Source organism: Rhipicephalus microplus, chromosome 5, assembly GCF_043290135.1.
Source record: "Rhipicephalus microplus isolate Deutch F79 chromosome 5, USDA_Rmic, whole genome shotgun sequence".
NCBI classification, from domain to species: domain Eukaryota; kingdom Metazoa; phylum Arthropoda; class Arachnida; order Ixodida; family Ixodidae; genus Rhipicephalus; species Rhipicephalus microplus.
The window spans coordinates 6,798,367-6,820,507 of NC_134704.1; the positions used below are offsets into that span (position 1 = coordinate 6,798,367).

The 22,141-nt window shown below is 46.6% G+C and overlaps 1 protein-coding gene across 5 annotated transcripts in view; it reads left to right on the forward strand.

Annotated features, from left to right (window-relative positions):
- Nucleotides 1-14,954, forward strand: part of LOC119175078 (F-box only protein 9) — a 58,689-nt gene extending 43,735 nt beyond the window's left edge. For all 5 annotated transcript variants that reach the window (XM_075894758.1, XM_037426289.2, XM_037426290.2 and 2 more), the window contains 2 exons: nt 11,333-11,409; nt 14,660-14,954. In XM_075894758.1, the coding sequence (XP_075750873.1) occupies nt 11,333-11,409; nt 14,660-14,768 (186 nt within the window). In that variant the 3' untranslated portion in view covers nt 14,769-14,954. The remainder of the gene's footprint in view (nt 1-11,332; nt 11,410-14,659) is intronic.
- The last annotated feature ends 7,187 nt before the right edge of the window (nt 14,955-22,141 follow it).

The following is a 22,141-nucleotide window of genomic DNA, read 5'->3' on the forward strand; positions in this document are numbered from 1 at the left end:
AATGAAAAGTTATCTTTGAGAACTGTCAGCATACTCCACTCCAGAAAAATGTAAATGCTTGAGGAGCTTGAAAAGCCTCCTAGGAATAAGCAACTAATTCGGGTCTTTTGCCTTCCCCCAGACGGTCATGGCAGGGGAATAAGCACCAGCAACTGTGATCTGTCGTACCAAGAGATCAGCTTCACAGTGGTGCAACGTCCTTCTCTGTGGCACTTGTGAGTAACAATACCTCGGGGCACCGTCACAACAGCCTTGAAAAAAAAAAAAGGGGACCTCTGAAATGTTTGTTGCGAGAGCTTAACGACGTTGCGTGATGTAGAGAAAGTGTTAGTAGTTTGACCCCCCATTTTGCATAGATACTCAGCATCACTTTGTAGATAGACAATGTATGTAAAAATTGGTTGAGCTTTAATTCTTGTTAATCTAGTTACACACAAAAAGTATGTTCAGCGTAGTTTTTGCAGACTATGCACAAGTTATAATAAAGTTTGGCTTTGTTGCAAATATGATTGCTCATAACAAATGCGAACTATGCACATAACGAATGGCATGGTGAGAAGCTGATTTGGTCACAAGTGACACATTGCAACTTGTTAGCAAAAAAAACATTTGCAGATTCCAATGGCATAGTGAGAAGCTGATTTGGTCACAAGTGACACATTGCAACTTGTTAGCAAAAAAAAAAAAAATTTGCAGATTCCAATGGCATAGTGAGAAGCTGATTTGGTCACAAGTGACACATTGCAACTTGTTAGCAAAAAAAAAAAAAATTTGCAGATTCCAATGGCATAGTGAGAAGCTGATTTGGTCACAAGTGACACATTGCAACTTGTTAGCGAAAAAAAAAATTAGCAGATTCCACATTCTATGAGAATCGGTGTTATACGAAGCATGCAAAGGGCAGGTGTTATAAATTTTTTATTGAGTGAAAAGTTACTAAATAACGCTAAAAATAGGTACAAATGTTGTACACACAAACATGAGTTGAACTGTCTACAGCTGTGTAACTATGCCACCAGCAATGTGAAGATATATTGCCCCACTGTGGTGGTCTAGTGGCTAAGGCTGCTGACCCGCGGGTCGCAATATCGAATCCCGGCTGTGGTGGCTGCATTTTCGATAAATGTGAAAATGCTGTAGGCCTGTGGGCTCAGATTTGGGTGCACGACAAAGAACCCCAGGTGGTGGGAATGTCCGGAGCCCTCCACTAAGGCTCCTCTTATAATCATATGATGGTTTTGGGGCGTTAAACCACATATATCAATCAATCAGCATCGTGGGTATTAGGAACACCAGAAGCGGTTAGCTGATATTGTAATGGGCGGATGAGAACATTGAACAAGACAGAAAAGAGTATGAGGTGGACAGACCCTGCAAGCTGGGTGCCATCTTGCCCACCATTAAGTTTATTCTGTGCGTTTACCGAGTTAACTTATTCTTTTTGTAACATCTTTGGCGGAAGGTGCTGAATACTCACTTCACGCTAGACGAAGCTTCGTTGTGGTCACCTAATTGCCTCTTCCATGGCGACTGAAGGGAACAATGCCGACCCTTCACCGACTACCGCGCTTTCTCCCTGGCCGGTAGCCTTCGAGACATCCAGGTACCTTTTCTGGCACTGATGGCATTGACATAAAAGCATGGCTGAAGTCATACGAGCGAGTGGGCAAATGTATGCAATGGGACCCAACGCTCATGCTGGCCAACATGATTTTTTTATCTTAGAGGCGCCGCAAAGGTCTAGTACGAAACGCACAAAAAAGAGCTGACTGGCTGGGAGTTATGCAATCAAAAACTTCGGGAGCTTTACGACAGGCTTGTGGGAAATCTCGGCTGCTGACCCGCAGGTCGAGAGATCGAATTCCGGCTGCGGCGGCTGCATTTCCGATGGAGGCGGAATTGTTGTAGGCCCGTGTGCTCAGATTTGGGTGCACGTTAAAGAGCCCCAGGTGGTCGAGATTTCCAGAGCCCTTCACTACGGCGTCTCTCATAATCATATGGTGGTTTTGGGACGTTGAACCCCACATATCAATCAAGGCTTGTGGGGAATCAGTGCGCTGCCCAAAATGAGCTCATGCGTTGGGTTCAGACTTGCATTGAATCTTGCCTTAAGTACTTTCAGGACGTGCTCGCTTTGTGACGCAAGATGGAGTCTCAGATGTCTGAAACCAATAAGGTTGGCCATGTCATCGAAGGCATAGCAGATGACGCCTTTCACCTTCTTGTGTTCAAGAATTCATCTACGGACCAGGACATAATGTCTGAATGGTGGCGTTTTGAAAAAGTTGAAAGCCGCCGTGTTCTACACCAGTTCGCCCACAGCTGCGACAACCACGTGCGAAGACCCTTCCCTGCCTTCTACGGAAAGTCCCGGTGATGTTGTCCATATTGTCCGCCAGAAAGTTGAAGCCATGGCTCCTCTCGTGTCAATATCCCCCAATTTCGGCAGCTATTATTAATTCATACTGGCATGAGGCAAGAATTGGCCAACGTCTGCTTAAACAACATCTGCTCCATTCATCATTCTGACTACACCCTGCCAAATCCACCCGTCACTGTCACGCCCCACCAACATTTTTTTGCTACCCCATGTTATCGCAACCCCGGCAGAATGGTGCGCACCAGACGACCGGCCAATATGCTTCAATTGTGCTCGTATAGGCCACATTTGGCACCACTGTCGGGCTTGTTCCAAGTCGGCTCGATGGCTTTATCCTCCAGCCCATCGCCCACCTGCTGGGAATCCACGCTCGTCACCGCAGAGTCGCTAACGCCTGACAACTCCTCGCCCACTCGATTCAGCCGCACTTCTCCTGATCTCTTCCATCTTGTTGACCGCCGTCCCCAAACTCCTTCCAGCGTCTACCTCTGGAGGTGAAGCTGCAGTACCAACCCAATGCTGTAATCCTCTACTGACCCTGCCCACACATTGGAACATCATTAATGTTGACCTGGACGACTTACCAGTCACAGGCCTCATTGACACTGCCGCACGCGTGTCTGTCATGAACGCTGACCTTGGAACACCGCTGAAGGAAGTCCTTACTCTTGTGCCAACTCCTGTGGTCCAAACTGCCGATGGTGGAACAGCTGCTGTGATTGGTGTGTGCTCAGTAGTGCGATCTTGTAGGCGTTGCAGATTCGGACGAAGGTGTTCCATTCGTCACGTCAAAAAGTGGGTGGTTTGCATCGGTTGCGAGCACAAAGGGAAGCGAACAGCAAATGAAGGAAATGGAGGTCCGCATCACAATAGTGACCTCGGCTCGGGGACCGTATAGCAAGTTGAGAAGTGTTTTAACATGTTGAGGAATGTTTAACTATTATATCTAAAATAACTATTACATGCTAAAATGGGTTGGGGCTACTTTTCAAACATTAATAATTAACATGGCACAATTTAAATGTATTTTTTTGTTATCGTTTTGAAATGGCACCAAGCGGCACCGCCATTTATCGGGATGTTTAGTGGCAGTGCTAGTACAACCCCGTATCAAGCAATTACTTTCCTCATGTCTTCACTACTACTAAAATTCAAACACGGGGACTTTCGAAGCTGTTTGTTCAGTCGAGCAAAATCATGGCAGAGGGCACTTCAACCAATAGCCAAAAACAGCATCTTCTCCGCATTTCCAAGGCTCAGTGCGCGATGGTGCTCGCCTTCATGAAGGAACATCCCCAACACGCGGCGAAAGCCATCGAGCTGCGGCACGGCTTCACCGTCGCCGATTGGCAGTGGCTGTGGAAGGAGCTAATTGACGCGCTTACCCATGAAGGGCGTGCTCAAAAAAAAATTTCACAGCAAGCCGGGGGAAGCGACGCGGCGTCTGTTCGGATAAACAAAAACGAGCTGCTGGTGAATGTCGGTGCTCGGCACCTACATCAACTGGCTATGGCGGTGTTTTCCGAGAATCGCGCATTGAAGAATGCTTAGTGATGGGGCCGGAACATCTCTGTCAGCGGACTGTATGACCAGGCGGTGGGCGTAGGCCAATGCGGGGGTCTGACAGCTACGGCAGTGAGTAGCGTCTACACAAGGAGCTCGGGGCTCCAATTTACGACTTCAAGTGCTCACCACGGACTGCAACCCTGCTGCGTTAAATGGCCCGACGACTATGGCGTTGTAGACTTCGTGGGCTGGAGGCATTTCGAGCATTGTGCCCGAACTTTGGGGCGTGACTTTTGCTCGAGAACACCTCGCACGAACTTATGAAGACCCCGTGCAGCAGTGTTTACAACAGACGTGCGGGGAGGGGGTTTACAGAGATGAATTCCGAAGCGCGCCGAGTGCGCAGGGTGAATAAACCAACTGCATACAACCAGTCTAAGTCTCATTCTCAGCAGCGACATATGAGAGCTGGCTTCCTCAGTTTGCACTCGAGAAAGGGGCATACAAACGAACTTCACTGTAACGGAGTACGGGTGGCTGCTGCTGCGGGTGATAAAGTGAGACAAGACTCGGTAGACAACCCATCACATTTAATAAACCCTCACACACGGCACACCTTCTATATACAACAAATGTACAAAACCAAGAGTAATAAGTCCCACAGTAAAACTCCAAAATAATTCCGTTACAGACTAAACTGTCCCAAACGTAGTCTGCCATCTCTACCCTCCTAATTCCACTCATGACCCAGGCCTATCGTACTTGACTTAGCCGATTTGCGGCTCGTTAATGTCTGGGATCAGTCGGGTCCTCTTCGGGGATCACGATGCTTTCGATGAAAGTAATCGTCCTTGCCGCTGCTGAGGTGGTCGCCCATTGTCGTCGTCGCCTGATGTCGATGACGTGGCAATGTTTCGGTGGTTGGACCTAGTGGCTGCTGGCGATAACCGGTGCTCAACGCAGACGTGGCCACCAGGGGACTGTCTTGGGAGGCTTGCTTCAAAGGGGGCTTGCGCCAGGAACGTGGGCGCTTGCTGAGCGTGGCGGCTGCATCCCGAGTAGCCTTTCTCGAAGCGTGTCGAGGTCTCCGTATTCTTCACGGGACGCAGGCGTCACAGGTTGCCGAGTCACTGTCCTGCTGCTCCCGTCACCAGTGCGTTTGCTGGCGATGCGTCCTTCTCTTGCGAAGCCCACGTTGACGATGCCAGCTCGTCGCTGCTCGCGTGCCGATTGCCACTGGAGCTACACCCCTCGGGCCTTGCTGTATGATGCGTGTGCTCACGCTTTTTCTAATCTATCAACTTCCTCGTCGTCTTTTTTTTTCTCTGGGGGCTCCTACTCATGAAATTCGATCCATTTTCCAAGAGTTCTTTCTCAAAACACTGCTTTTTACTCACCGCCGTCACACTGTTGCCGTATGCTTGGTCCCTAATTTCCTGCATTCTCTTGTCCGGTGCTCGCTTTTACTTTCACTGATCACTGGTCAACACAATGCACTTTCGAGAAAACATCAACTACACACTGCACGTTTGAAAACCAAATCTACGAGTTCATTGTCTTTAACACTGTTCGGCTACCCTCAGAAATTCAAGTGCATAAAGCTTGCGACTTTCACTGTTCAAAAAAATGTTCACAATTTTTTTGTGTCGATCTACTTCAAAAAGAGACCTCTCGACTTTTTTTTTTAGTCCAACCTCCAGTATGAAACGTCCTTCTTCCATTGATGTTTCTTCACGTTCAGTCTTTTTTAGTTTCTTCTTACGTCTACACGCAACCCAATGTCTAAGGCGCTCGACACAGCTGCTGCCTCTTATTTCGCTATTACTCCTCCGACGCATCTTCAGAACCGCATTCCTAGGTAGCGTCCGATCTCTGGTTACTTCGCTGGTTCCTCGGCACAGTGCTTTCATAGTGGTCTTGTTCTTTCGTCTACCGCGCCTACCGCAGCCAACTTTAACGACCCTCCTTGTGTCACGATAATAACTATGACCAACTCTTTGTGCTTTTCGAACTGTCTCGTTCAGTTGTATTTCAACGCCAATGACCTCCCGCGTCTGAAGCAGATAATTCTTTCTGGAACTTTCTGTAATTATCTTTACCTTTTGCGAATGCATCTGGCTTTTTCTTGCAATGTGCATGCCCATCCGCGAGTAGCTATTTGTCTCTAGGCTACCTTTATAAGCCGCATTCGCTGCCTCCCTGCGCTTTCCATCGGCATCCCCTTACAACAAATGCAACAGCAAACAATATATAACAAATATATATAATATATAACAACAACAATATACAAGTGTGCAAGACCAAGAGTAACAAGTCTCACAGTAAACCTCCAAACTAATTCCTTTACAGACTAAACTGTCGTAAACGTAGTCTGCCATCTATACCCTCCTAATTTTGCTCATGACTCAGGCCTATCTTACTTGACTAAGCCGATTTGCGGCTCGTTAATGTCTGGGATCAGTCGGGTCCTCTTCGGGGATCCCGATGCTTTCAACGAAAGTCGTCGTCCTTGCCGCTGCCAAGGTGGTCGCCCATTGTCGTCGTCGCCTGATGTCGATGACGTGGCGATGTCTCGGTGGTTGGGCCTAGCGGCTGCTGGCGATACCCGGTGCTCAACGCTGACGTGGCCACCCGGGGACCGTTTTGGGAGGCTTGATTAAAAGGGAGCTTGCGCCTGGAACGTCGGCGCTTGCTGTGCCCGGCGGCTGCATCCCGAGTAGCCTCCCTCAAAGCGTGTCGAAGTCTGTCTTCTTTTTGGGACGCCTGCGTCACAGGCTGCCGAGTCGCTGTCCTGCCGCTCCCGTCGCCAGTGCGTTTGCTAGCGATGCGTCCTTCTCTTGCGAAGCCCACGTCGACAATGCCAGCTCGTCGCTGCTCGCGCGCCTATCGCCGCTGGGGTCATGCGCCCTCGGGCCTTGCTATATGATGCGCGTGCTCGCGCCTTTTCCAATCTTCTATCAACTTCCTCGTCGTCTTTTTTTTTTTTCTCCGAGGAGCTCCAACTCATGACATTCACTCAGCATATCCACACAGTGAGTAATGATGAGGGGGTGAAGCTTGAAAGAGTTTCATCGGTAAACCGTACATCCTCTGTACATCTGTCTGTCTACGACAACTGACACGGACAGACAGACAGGGTGGCTATGACAACAAGGAGGGACTGAGCCACAGCATGAGGTCCGCCACGACGTCGCCGCTATCTAAGAGGCACAAACGTGAGTGACCGTGGAATGGTTTGGGGGATATGTTCTTTGACGTTGGTGTATATTTTCTGGCCACTGGCTCGCTGGCATCCAGTGGAAGGGTCGACCTCTTCGCACAAGCTACTCACTGTTTGTTTCAACATACGAAAACATTGTCAGAACTCTTTTTCAGTAATTTATTTAAATGCATCATTTATCTCGCTTTGTCGTTTCTGCTGTGCTGCAGCATCCGCTCAGGCGAGACGTAAAACTGGGGCAAAGAAAGGAAACGCCATGTTCTTAATGTGCCTGGATACTGAAAAGGCGCCAATCGCTTACATTTCAATCCAGTCCATGCCATCTCGCAGCCATTTCAATCCATCCTTTTCGTTTCGGACATTCTCTCTTACGTTCCCTTCGCCTCCGTCGGAAAAAAAGGATGAAAACAGACATGTGACACCTTGGCTCCTGTGACATTGAACGTCGTGGCATTTGTCACGGCTCGAGGCCAATCTCGTGCAACTCGATCGTACGGAACGCCTCTGTCTGAATCTGAAACGCGCACAAGATCGCACCACTGCTCATGTCAGCATTGCCGAACATCGCACATCAGTTCTATGTGTTAGAACACTGCCCTCACGAGATAATTTTGGGCCATGACTTTTTGTCGGAACAATTGGCCTTGATAGACAGTTCTGCCAAAGTAGTGCAACTTGCTCCACCTACTCTTGATCCTCCCAGTTACCCTCCTAGCCAGCTCTGTTCCACAAAACACTTGCATCTCCCTCAACAAACAGTTGCTTACATAAGCATCTCTCCTGTCCCACCTGTGCGAGACGGTGTTTATACATTGTGTCCTCCAATATGGATGTCCTGCTCTCGCACAATGTTGCATTTCCTCACACTGTCATCACTATAACAGACAACTCATCCTGTCTACTAGTACTGAATTCTGGTCTATGTACACCAGTCCTCCCTCCATTCATCAGAGCAATGTGTATTAACCTAGATGATTTTATTTATTTTATTGTCAGGATATCTGCATTGCAACAAAGGCATTATCGCAGGGGAGACATGTTTGGTTTCACATTCTCCGTATTTTGCAGTGATAAACAATAAAAAGATATGAAATAGGGGCACCAGTAGTTAAACAGTACGTTAGCATGCAAAACTAACAGAAAGGTAAAGGAGAAACTAGAACAATTGTAAATTATTGTAAACACAGTCACTAATAAAAATTATGATTATCATATACAGAAACATAGTTTTCCAGTAACACATTCCAATCTCGTTCCTATTGGGCCTGACTTAAGGGCTGGTTCACGCTTGCGGAAAGTCTGCCAGAGATGCCAAAACACTCTATTAAATGCTCAAACCAAGCCTGAGAACAACACGTACGACATTCTCATTTATAGCGTGAAGGGGAGTCACCTGCTGGATTTCGAGCTGAACACGATTTTTTTGCCCGCAATCTCCGACGCCAGTGTAGCTGTCGCCGATCGGCCCACCGTACGCAATCTCTTGTCGTCGTATAGCTTTCGCCAAGTGGTGCCCCATTCTCGGGACTCCTTCGACCGTGTTGACCATGTCCTCTATTTTTAACATCCGTTCTCTATTTCTGTCGCTCCTGTGCAGCGAGTGCTCTCTCTTATTTATCTCATCTGCCTTCTCCCATCCCCTACAAAGCACTGGGCCGTGTCGCCCTATAGGCACACAGAAATTAAGTGCCTTTTTCCGTTTGCAAGAACCACGCATTCATTTATTACAGTTTCTCACCCATGTCGCTCCTCCGTCGCTGATTGGCTGTGTCACTCTCTGGCAAACGGCACAGAAATAGGTCTCAGACCAATTCTTCGAACGGCAAAAAACGGCGGACGTGCGCGAAGGAAACAGCCACGCAGGGCTGCCCGAGAACGTCAAATGGCGACGCATGCTTGCCACTAGCGTGAACCGGCCTTTACCGTCCGAACAAGCTAACCACCTGCGTTCCCTCCTTGCATCTTTCTGGGACATCTTCGACCTTGGCGACCGCCCTCTCGGCCAAACATCCGTTGTTAAGCATGGGATTGACACAGGCGACGCGAGTCCCATTCATCTCCGACACTACCTTGTTTCTCATGCTGAGCGCTGCATCATCCAACAGGAAGTCGACAAAATGTTTTCTCGAAATATCATCGAGCCATTCCTGCAGTGCATGGTTGTCGCCTGTTGTACTTGTTAAGAAGAAGGACAATAGCTGGAGATTTTGCACGGATTATCGCTATTTAACAAAGTCGTGAAGAAGGAAATCTACCTTTGCCATGCACATACGATGCCCCGGATTGCCTTCACGGCGAAAAATATTTTTCATCCATCGATCTGGCAAATTGCTGTTGTACGTACTGGCAAATTGCTGTTGATTACATGAACCGTGAGAAGATGGCGTTCATCACTTTAGACAGCCTTTACCGGTTTTTAAATTGATGACATTCAGTTTATGCAATACACCTGTCATGTTCGAATGTATGATGGACGTCCTGCTGCACAGCTTCAGGTGGTCCATCTACCTTCGCTACTGAGCAGAAATATTCCATCACTAAACACGAATGTTCAGTACTCGTCTGGGCAGTTGGCACATTTTGTGCTTATTTGTATGGCCGGCCATCCACAGTCATCATTGATCACCGCACTTTATACTGGCTTTCATCACTGAAATACCCTTCAGGCCACCTTGAACATTGGGCAAGAATTCGACTACTCAGTTCTGTACAGAACTGGCCGCTTGCATCAAGATGTTCAAAGCTTGTCTCAATATATTGTCGACTGACCAGACGGTGACTCAACTACAACCACCGAATCTGCCAATGTTCTCTCTCTGCTTTTCAGGACATTGGAATCCAACAACAGCGGGATACCTTCTTGCACGGTATTATCGCTGACGCCCAACTTTTCTCTTCTAATGTTTGAGCTCCATGATAGTGTATTGTACCCTTTGCTATTTGTGTCCTGGCGGCCCCGAAAGACTATTTATTGTTCTCTTTCACTTGCGTCAGACTGTTCTCACTAAGCTTCATGATGTACCAATAGCCGGTCACCTCGGCGTGTCACAGTTCTTCAACCAAGTTCGCTGGTGCTTCTTCTGGCCTGGCATGTACCGCGACGTCTCTCGTTATTTTGCAGCTTGCGACCTTTGTCAACGAAAAAAAAAGCCAAATACCCCTCTTGGCGGGCGCGCTCAGCCACTCGACATCCCAACAGACCCATTCTAACGTGTTGACGTTGGTCTGCTTGGTCCTTTTCCTACATCAGCAGGGGAAATCGCTGGATTGCAGTAGCAACCAATTATGCTACTCGATGCGCAATCACACGGGCTCTTTTCTCCTGGAGAATGTCATCTCTCACCACTGCGCCCCTCAGCAGCTCCTTACCGACCGAGACAGCTACTTTCTTTTCAAAGTGGTTGATGACCTTCTCCGCTCCTGCGCCACTAAACACAAGCTTTCGACTGCTTACCATTCTCAAACGAGTTTTCCTTTACAGCTAGAAAGTCTGGAAACACAGGTGTTTTGTGCAGTTTGCCATATGTGTGATTTTTTCCTCAAAAGTGATTCAACAGGTGAGAAAAATAATAGACTCATAAGATTGTATTTTACTTGCTTTTTGGCGGGAATAAATATTGTGACCAAGAAGTGCACTGTTTTTTCCCTAGGTGTACTCATAGTTGAGAAATCGCAGAATTAGCAGAAAAGTTTTTGCAGCCAAAATTTATGTATTGTACACTCCCATTAAACAGAACTCTTTGAAACGAAATTGCTGCTTAAATGGTACAACTGCCTCTAATATGATTAGTTTGTACTTGAATTATGTACACCTGTTTATCTCTCAATAAACAAAACTACTCTTAAAACGAAACACATTTTTTTGCTCCTTTTAGGTTTTGTTTAACAGGATATTGTTTTTGGCAAACAAATTTTTTTTTCCACAAGGTCAGCTTCGAAACTATTGCTCTGGGTCTAATACTTGAGCCTGCAGTAAATTTCAGCTATATTGAAAATGGTGACCTTGACGTAACCCAAGTCAACCCAACCTAACGACTAAGGTAACCTGCCGACTATAAGGTTACCGACTATAGGTTATTTTCTGCTTTCCCGATTGTGTACATGCTGAAAAGCTGTACAAATGGAAAACACATTAGCGAGATTTTGCTGTACTTATTGCTAAGATATAGTCACTTGGGTTTCCTAGTTATTGAAATCACTGTATGCATCATTCGATTTTGATGCAGGAGTTGGAGCTGAGAAGCGTGCGAGGCCGCACAAATGCACAGCTGGTGTGGAAGAGCTATGCCATTCACAGTTACTGGTTTGTAATACCCTTCATAACTATGCTCGGTGTCTTCCCAAAACGTGGTGTTCAAGGTTAAAGTTGGACATTACTCTCCAGAGGCCCCAAAGGATCCAAATGTCCCTGCAGTCTCTGAACAAATGGAAAGTAGCAGCAGGGTTCTTCAATACTTTTATTGGTCGTGAAGCTCCGCCGTAACTCTATGGGAGAGCTTTGTGCACTGCGAGCGGAGGCCAGGGGGCGGCGCTGCATCACCGCGCGGGATAAAGTGGCTCGATGCGCTCGTTCAGTGCAGGGCATTGATCAAACCATAGGGATGCTGGCTGCTAGTGCCGCTAATGTGTCAATGCATAATATCGTGGCGTCTCATCGCGTAGTTCTTCACCACATGATTGCTATTGTGCCTACTGTGGTGTGCCTGAAGATCGGGAAGGATACCGAATACCTCCTGGGTACCTAGTTGTTGATCTGGTTACGAAAAAAATGACAAAAAAGTCTCGCAAGTTCTCGCTGCCTACAGACCGTGATTGGCGGGAAAAGTGAAAGCATGTCGCAATAGCGCGACAAGAAGCTGGTGGTTTCACATTGCTTCCCCGAATGTGCACTTGTGCAAAAAGCACTTCGATGAGAGTGGAGAGTGACATCCTTTGCGTGGACCAGTGGCTACTCGGAGGTGTTGTGAAATCACCGCGCAACGTTCCGAAACTTTTGCCGACGCTGTGCCGTAGATTTTCTATGGCCTCACAGTGTATTTGTGCTGTGCAAAAAGATGCAGAGCTTGCACACCTACCAAGCATTGACGGGAATCGTCAGCGAGAAGGAGACTGTTGAGGCTGCATCAACACTGTGCATGAGCCCTTTTGACATAACTGCAATGGATAATGACGCATTTAAATGCCAACTCCGGCGATTTCTCTAGGTCAATGAATCTCACTGAAATTCGCTGGGTATGTTCCTTTGCACATTTTCGTCCTTTATGCCAAATCACAGGTTTGAGTGATGCACTGATCATTTGCAAATGAATTTTAAAGATTGCCTCAAAAAGCTCACCTCACTTGCCAGAATTATTGGCAACACTGTCTGTGTGACGTCGTGTTTGGCATGTCGACGGAAGTGACCCAGTCGATGGCATCGCTACTTTCACCGCTACAGTGTTTATTGTGCTTTCCACAAAGCGACGGCGGCGGTGTTCGGCACGGGTATAGCATGGGAATGCTTTCTTCCTTCTTCTGTGGTGTTTCGCCGGTGCTTCGCTGAACTAGCTTTCACAGTTTCCATACTCCGTGCAGGCAGAACCAGTATACAGCCGCCGGCTCTACCAAATAGTATGTCATACGCAGACAGGGCGCTCGGTTGGGTTTTGGTTTTGGTATTGCACAGTTTTGCTTACTAAAAATTATTTTCAATTTTCTTGAGCATTCCAGCTATTGGGCTCGTGACAAGAGTGTCTCAGGAACATAGAAACACTATAACCTTGACATGGTCAAGAAATCGCTGGAGTTAGCCTTTAATGATGGTTAGCATACGGCCGCCTCTTTCTCGTTCCATGCCATAAGTAATACAGAAGTCCGATAACTGAAATGCTTGCCATTTTCATTCATACAGGCATTGAGATGCCCAAAAGTGTAGAAGTGGTATGTCGAACAGGTGGAGCTACATGGAGCTCCTCATAGGTTGAAAAAATCAAGGCACTCATCCGTTGCATGCAACAAAGACTTCAGCACTACTAATGGATATTTGCTAAGGTGACTGCGCAAGAGCAGTTGCACCAGAATGCTGTACAAAACTTTCGGAAGCTGTAAAAGCGTGCAAACTTCATTTTCTATATCAATGCGTAATGAGCTCGGGAAGATAACTTCTTGCATCACATGTTGACGCCTCCAGCGGGGGACACAGTTGGTCAATTCTCATGTTTGAGGAGACATATAAGGCTTTTGCCTTTACAGTAAAAACAATAAAAAAGGACAGGGAACACACAGCATGATTAAGGTACACAGCAGAGTAAAGAACCGAGAAACTACATTGCATGGCCAACCAAACTTGGTACGTGCTACAGCACGGTAATGATAAATTAAGGCAAAACAAAACACGAAAATGTGGCAAACATCATATGAAGTATTGCTTGATCCTCATCACTTGCTAAATTAAAAGCACTGATTCATTCAAAGTGGCCATTCGTTTAGTAAGTGTGAGGCAACTTTAAGATATATATCTTCGTATATAAAAACACCGCATCTATATATAGCCTGGAAGGTTGGATACACATTCTCAAAAGCTGCAACCACTGCACTTCCGCGACGCATTAAGAACCACCAGAGTTGTTAATGAACTCTGAATAGTACGCAAATGTTCACTAGATGCTTAAGGAGAAAAAATAAGCATGCTTTCACAGTGGTGGCATATCTTACAGTGGAATCAGCATGCCATTAAATTTCTAGCTTCGAGGCCTCATTCGACGCTAAATTTCCCAAATTCCCTTGAAGCTAACATCACTCTGAAGACGACCTTCACGGCTACATTTAATGACGTTTTACAGCTCCAGCATGTGCCGTACAATTTCGATGCCCTGCCATGGGCGAGGGCGCCCTTAGTGGTTGCTCCCGTCTCTATATCAGACTTTCGCCGAAGCTTCATGACCAATGAAAGTGTTGAAGGACTCTGGTAACAGATTTAGAAACTTGCAATTGGGCCTTACATTGTGGTGCGTGGCATGCCATATTGAGCAAAATTTTTTTTATAAGTGTACAAACATGTTCAGCTTGCTTAAGCAATAGAGCTTTAGCACCAGGATTAGGGGGCACCCAGGACCTGCTAGTTCTTTTACAGTATATCACTAATACAGTGGGCCTGTATTCTTGTCAAGTTTTGTGTGAGTGCTGTATGTGTTTGATGCCTGCGTGTGTGAATGTGCCGTGTTTTGTTTGTGCTGTAATTATATTTTTAGAAATTAGCAACCGACTTGCCAAACAACAAGTTTTTATACTAATTTTTTTAGGGGTGAGGGAAATGTGAGACTTATGCGTTGTGTTTTGATTGTGCTTGCTCCAAAGAAAGAGAGGGAAGAGGGAGGCACAAATTTTATGGGGGCTGTTGCCCCTTCACACCCCCCGCAGACACTGCCTCTGACTTTAGCATTGCATTTGACATGCGTTGGAAGCAAGCAGCTTGTGACATTTGCTTCACCACTTCTTTTATAGGTAGCTTCCACAAGATTGGAATTGTGGCATTTCATTGCTCATTGTCTTTTTTTTTTTGCTTTTTTACCTAGGTTGGGCCAGGAGTCAGTGGCCACATTTGACTTGACAAGCAATGCTTTTCCACCATTGTGGTTTTCAAGAGTCAAGAGCTTTACTTTAGTTGCAGAATCCCCACTTTGACACACATAGGATAGCTGCATTGTGAGAGAGATTCTCGTGATGTGGTCAAAGTATGCTTGTCTCAGTCATTTTACAAAATATTTTCTTTCCGTATTTTAAGTATAGGTGACAAAAAACAAACCGTATTGGTGTTACAAAATGATTGTTGCATGTATAATAAAATTCTACTTGTCAGATGTTGTATAACTGTGTCTGGTGGTGTCATACTATAGGCAGTCTCTTGATATACTGACAATTTTAGATAGAATTTCGAAGACGAATTATGCTATATTATTGTGCTTGTCCTACTGCGCATGCTTTTCTGAAAAGTGATAAATGGGCTGTGGGCTACCTCAGGCCACTGAAGGTGCCTAATAAAAGGTCTCCTCGATTTGGCTGCACTTTCTAGACGTAGTTTTTCTAGTGTTAGTGCAGCATGGCGCTAGTGGTTTCAATGCAGTGGTCAAATCGAGGACAAAAGCGCAGCCACTCAGTATACTTTGCACTACTTGCCCGACACAAGAATTTGCTGGGAAGCTCATGCAGCACGACGTCAAATTGGTGCAATCTGCATTCGCCAAATTGAGGGCCAAAGTGTAGCACTCTTGGACTAGCGCAGCCAAATGGAAAGTGGCAGATTTGGTTCTGGTCATAGCAGCCATGCTTCGATGGCCAGCATTTTTAGAACCCCGACTATAGTGCATGCCTGATAATCACTATGTCGAAAATGCTGTCTGGCAAAAATGGTGCGTGGAGAGCCCACTTCGTAGGACCCACCGTCAAAGAGAGGAAGGACAAGAAGACAGAATTATTCACCTCGTATTTAGAGAACAGATGAAGGGCAGAAATATGTACAAACGTCTTCTGCTTCTGTAACCCTGTGTTTGCCCATGCCGACGCGCTCAATCTAGTGTCCTGCCACCAGAAAGGAAGTAACGGCTCATACAATACAATCGTTACAAGGGGCAAGGATGAGAACCAACTGGAGAACAGTGCACTACATGATGAACATGTCCACACCCTGATAGCTCGAATGCCGAACGTTAGTGAGGAGGATGAGTCCAAAGTAGAGCCAGACTGATGAAAGGCCGGTGATTTCGGGAGAGGTGGTTGCTGCTGTCACCAACACCTGCAACCGCTGATGGCTCCGTCCAGGAGCAGACATACCATGGCTGCATGGGAAGGCGATCGGCTGCTCTGGCCCATGTCATCAACATCGCACATGTAAGGGATTTTCGTGGAACACCCACTGGATTTCATGGAACTTGGCCAAGGTGCATGCGGGCCACTGGTGCCATCCCACCTATGGGGAGATTAGCGCCACCGAACAGCAATGACCCCAAGTAAGTTTTGGCTCTCAGGAACATCCCCAGATGTGTATGCCTTTTTTTCACCCAAACGTAAGCATTTGGAAATTTTGTATTTTTGGGTATGGGAAATTCGATTAAATAAACACGTTTGTTAGTCTGTTTTTGAACAACCATACAGTGCACTCATAAAACAGAATTAAGCTTGCAAAAAAAAAAAAACGTCTTGTGGAAATGCCTTGGTTTGCGAGACAACATAGAAATTAGAGCAGTTTTTTTCTAGATGTTACTGTTATTCCTCAAAGATCTTAGCATACAGTTTATCAGTATTTTTAAACTTTGCAGTGTTGTCAGTACCAGCAAGTTCATTGTGCTTACTTGAGACTAAGCTTCTTTATGTTTAGCTGGAAAGCATAAGCGCACGATGTCTACCCGACTGATTATTTGTATATGTTTTGTCTAGATGGGGGAAAAAATTGAGCAACTACTGTCGGTTTCGTTAAAATAAGAATTGTGTTGAAGACAATGCTTCAATAACAATTTCACCCTTCAATGTACGTCACAGTTGATGAACACTTGGGCAAGTTTTTCAACCCAGCTCATATGACGATGACTAACGATGCCTCTCCACAGTACTGGAGAGGTGGGAATGCATAATTTTATAGCAGTATGCTCACAGAGCAGTGATGCCCAACAGGAGTAAAACACGAGCGCAGGTGTGCTGTGCTGGTGAGAACTGATAAGGAGGTATTCATTGATCTCTTCCCAAGTGCCAGCAAGTGTGCTGCCATAGCTGTGGTCCATCAGTGATCTGGCATATGACAGCCTGATGTTTGGTGGCGCTGCACTTCACTAACCAGTTTTCTTTAAAAAATATCTATGTAATACATGCTGCCAAAAATTTGGGTTGTGCTACGACCATGGGCGTCGGCAGGATATTGTTTGGGGGGGGGGGTGCAAAACCGTGTTGCGTCATGGCTGGGGGAGGCAGAAAGGAAGTGCTGGAGTAATTTGAGTTAGGGGCAAGTGTTGTGGCTTCACGGGGGCAAGTGCGCCTATTGCACCCCCCTGCTGATGCCCATAGGTACGACGATGTTTGCCCGCGAAATTATAAGTATGGCAACTAGCGCCTCTCGCGGATGACATCACGTGAATAGCTCCTATATATGCTCATACTGAAACGTGTACCCTCTACGATGGCCTGGATATATAATTAATTGGTGCAATAAAGAGCACAGTTTTCCACGTTTCATTTCTTGCTGTTTCTGTCTTGGTAAGTCTGAGCAACTGTGTGCACCAAGCCATAAACACCCAGCTTTTGAGCTGAAAATTGCCTGGTGCATTGGCTGCACTGTATGGCTGTTGAAAAGCAGCTGGAAGAGTTGAGGCCCTTATATTAACCCGATGAGACCGAATTTTTGCAAGACGCCACACCTTGCAAGAATGAAGTTACATGCGTAGTTCGCTCAACATCTATAGGTACGAAAGATACTGGAAATAATGTAATTGATTCTTAAATTTCCTTCACCCACATTGCAACACTCAGCAAGCAGTTGGCTTCTCCATATGAAAGATCGTGCGAAATTTTTTTGGCCCGTTTCTGACACCTTTGGACAAAAAATTGGCAAAATAGCATCGTGCATAAATTTCCCGCTATCGCATCCGCTTTCCATAGCACGCAACACATAGAGCTTCATGCAGAAAAGGGGCATAGAGAGGTTAGTTTAATTAAAGGAACTGTGCTTATTATTGCATCAATTAATTATGCTTAGGTCATCAATGTATGCCTTGTCCACTTATTGCGTAACGAGGCTGTCCAAGCCAAATAAATCGGCACAACTTGGAAGTCGTTTTGGCACAGATGTATACAGCTACAAGAACATTTTCCACTCTGAGTGACAAGCCAATAAAAACACAATATCCGTCGGACATCCAAAACAACTCTGAACATCTGCAGACATTAACGGACCTGTGAAGGATAGCAAATAGACACTCATTGCGATTTGAGTTAAATATGACCCACAAGGGATATTCTAAACATATGTTGAAACTCAATAGTTTCGACATTTCACTGGCAGAGAAAGCTCATAACGTTAGTAAGTTGGGCAAGTTGGTTGTTCAGAAGACAAATGCCCGTTGTTCATGTGTTGTTCTTGCACTCTTTTTATGATAGAGAAAAAATCATAGTGGAAAGTTTCAAGCAAAATATGATGCATGAGACACTATATTCACAGATAACGTATTGTCTCTCTCTCTCTCTCTCTCTATATATATATATATATAGGGGAGGTTATTGCACCGTATTGCAAGGTAAATGGGAAGAAAGAAAAGTGGGCGAAAAGATAACTTGCCGTGGGTTTCTTTCTTCACATTTACCTTACAATTCGGTGTAATAACCTTATATATATATATATATATATATATATATATATATATATATATATATATTGTTACGCCTGAAGTAGGGGTACGGGGGTTTATTGAACGGAAGCTGGGATGGCGAGGCCGCACCGGATAAAACTGCCGAGAGATCTTCTTCTTCCCAAGTCCACACTTCTATTCCCTCTTATCAATCCGGCACATACACGTCGTAATATTTCCCCCTTCGCAGACGAAGCGCACCGCGCGTTTCATGCATCGTCCCGCAGTCTAAAAGCTTTGAGGCGAGCCACATGGGTAACCTCGGTCTTGGTTGATCGTCTCCCACTAGCTGTCAGTCGTGCTATTTTATAATCTACTGCACTGAGGCGCTCAAGGACAACGAATGGGCCAGTGTAGTGGGCGAGAAGTTTTGTGGACAAGCCACGCTTGCGGATAGGCTTCCACACCATTACAAGGTCTCCCGGTCGACGAACCACGGAGCCACAGCTGTTCGAACTTCGCCGGAGCCGTCGTATTGCCGGTCTGCCACCGACACCAACTGCCATGGCCGAGAGCGAAGGTCACGCCTTCTCAACCACACAAAGGTCAGTGCCAGCTGCACCTCGATATCACTATATGGAACCCCGCCCGTTCGCGGGAAGAGCAGGAGAAGATGTGGATGCGTGGCTGACACAGTACAAAAGGGTGAGCCGGTACAACTGCTGGGATGCCACCGACCAACTGGGAAATGTCGCGCTGTTTCTCACGGAAACAGCTCTGATGTGGTACGAAAACCACGAAGATTCCTTAACAACGTGGGATCGTTTCACTGAAGAGCTCAAGAAATGCTTCGGCGACTCTGATTCAAAAAAGAAGAGCGCGGAGCGCACGTTGGCTCAAAGAGCTCAGACTCCTGGAGAAACGTGTACCACCTACATAGAGGAGGTCCTGATGCTCTGCAAGATCATAGACCCGTACATGACTGAAGAGGACATGGTCGGCCACCTTCTGAAGGGTATAGCAGAGGACGTCTACAACTTTTTGATAGGCAGGGAAGACCTCACTTCCGTCTCCGCCGTCCAACGTCACTGCCGTACTTTTGAGAAGCTAAAGACCCGTCGTATTGCCCCGAAATTTGGTAGGCTGGCAAATGTAACAACGGTCGCCAGCGTCGACGTGAGCCCGCCCGCCGACCTTGCCGCTACTATCCGGACAATAGTGCGGGAAGAACTACAGCGACAAGACACACTGTTCCACGACACCATCCGCCATACGCCTACCTGTTCATCCTACTACCCGGCCCCGTTCGCTCCTCTGCCACCATCAGTATGTGTGACAGACGTTCGCGAAGCTAGGGCTTCGTGGCCACGCCGAGACTCATTCGCGTCTGACCAGCGGTATGACCAACGTCTTCGTCCCGGCCCCGCCCCACAGAGGCGCGCAGCTCCCGTTCAGCAATCTGCTCCACCCCGTTCGGTTAGGCGACCCTACACAGCCCAGCGCTCTCAGCAGTGGTTCGGCGAGCGACCCCTACCCATCTGCTACAACTGTGGCGTCGAAGGCCACATTGCCAGGTACTGTAACTACCGGCAGCCGCCGAGGTACGACTGGCCACCGAGATCCCACCTGTCCGACTTTGCACAAGCACCAACGTTCCCTGGAAGCGCATCTTACGAGACACCAAGGCCGCTGCGAAACCGTTCTCCAGCCTCTGACCGCAGTCTGACACCCCCGCCAGCCCCTCGCTCCAATCGGTCGCCGTCTCCTAGGCGCCGCTACCCTTCGCCGCCTCCGGAAAACTAGGCAGCGCGGCCGCTGGGGGTGAGGTCGCTGGTGATTCGCTGCAAGAAGAGATACCTCCACCGGTGCTTATGTTTAAAAACAAAGTGCAAGTTTTTGTTGATGGTGTACATACGATGGCTTTGGTGGACACTGGAGCCGCCGTGTCGATCATGAGTGCTGCGTTCAAAGCTCGTTTGGGAAGAAAGGTGACCTTTTTGTTGGAGAAAGCGATAACGTTCTGTGGCGTGGGCGGCAACTCGTTGTGTCCGATTGGTGTTTGTACCGCGGCAGTGTTACTGAGTGATCAAGTGTTTGTGACAGAATTCACGGTTCTTCCGCGGAGCACTCATGACATCATTCTAGGCATAGATTTCTTGCGAATGTGCGGAGCCACTGTAGACTGTCGAAATGGCGAAGTTATCATAAGTGACGCTGTTCCTCATGGACTTATCGAGAATTCGGGTACGGAAAGCGGTGCGCTCCGAGTCTATGAAGATACCGTTATCCCGGCCTTCTGTGCTGTGCGCGTTCCAGTAGCTTCTTCGCATATTAACGACAATAAGACCAGTTTCGATGCGCTAGTGGAGCCTTTCCATCTAAGTTGTATAAAGAAGAACACGTTGGTACCCCGCACCTCCACCACTCTGTTACGCCTGAAGTAGGGGTACGGGGGTTTATTGAACGGAAGCTGGGATGGCGAGGCCGCACCGGATAAAACTGCCGAGAGATCTTCTTCTTCCCAAGTCCACACTTCTATTCCCTCTTATCAATCCGGCACATACACGTCGTAATATTATATATATATATATATATATATATATATATATATATATATAATGTGTTCACTAACGAAACAAAGCCCTCTGTCCCCCATTATTTTGTTTGTGCATATACATGCATACATATATATTATGAGGTAGACGATGCGTAGAATGCAAACTTTATTGTCCTATGTTTTATCCGAGGTCAGAACTTCATCACGGACTCAATAAACAATTATATCGGGCCAGTTGGTATGAATCCATCTTGGTAGGAAGTGCAGCAACTTAAACACGGAACACATGACACAAGCACTTATGTTGTGTGTACCGAGTATAAGTTGCTGCACTTCCACCAAGATGGATTCATCAGAGAGACTACTTTTTTTGTCAGAGTAAAGTTTTTTACCCTGATGAAGGTCAGTCTCTGGCTGAAAAGTTGGAAAAAAAGTTGGATAATGTGTGTGTGTGTGTGTGTGTGTGTGTGTGCGCGCATGTGTGTGTGTGTGTGTGTGTTGTGTGTGTGTGTGTGTGTGAGAGATAGCTGTAACGGTGTACTTCACCTTTGCAGCATGCCAGGATTTTAGTGTTGTGTTGTGGTTTTCATTCTGATCTGCATACAACAGAGATGTGTTCTAGCCCTTTGTAATTACCTATTAATTGTAACCTGTAATTGTATAACCCTGGGTTCAGGAAAAAGCGGCCAAATCGACCTGCAAGGGAAGTTTGTTGCTGTTGTTTTGGAAATTCACTGGATATCCAATATTCAGTTAGGGGTGTCCTGTGGACGTCCCTAGCATGTCATTGTTGTCACTAGGAAGACGGAGAGTTTCTTGGTTGAGAGTAAAGAAAGCCCAGATATCCATTATACTATAGGTTCGTTGTCAAAATGACCTCCAAGTTGTTTGGGTTGCTCACTCTTGGACGGCTCCTTTACGTAGTAAATACACGAGGTCATGAATGGCCTGGACGTAGTTTATGTGATAATGAGCACATTTCGTTTAATAAAATTAACATTCCTACGGTTCCTTTCTTAGTGTGTCTGGATTGTGCTGAAAATTCTCCTGGTGCGTTGGCTTCTCTGCAATGAACATTGAAAAGCGGCTGGAAAAGTTAAGCCCTTAGAAGACCAAACTTTTGTGTGATACGTCGCTTCTTGCAGATGGAGTCGGCTGTGTTCACTCTG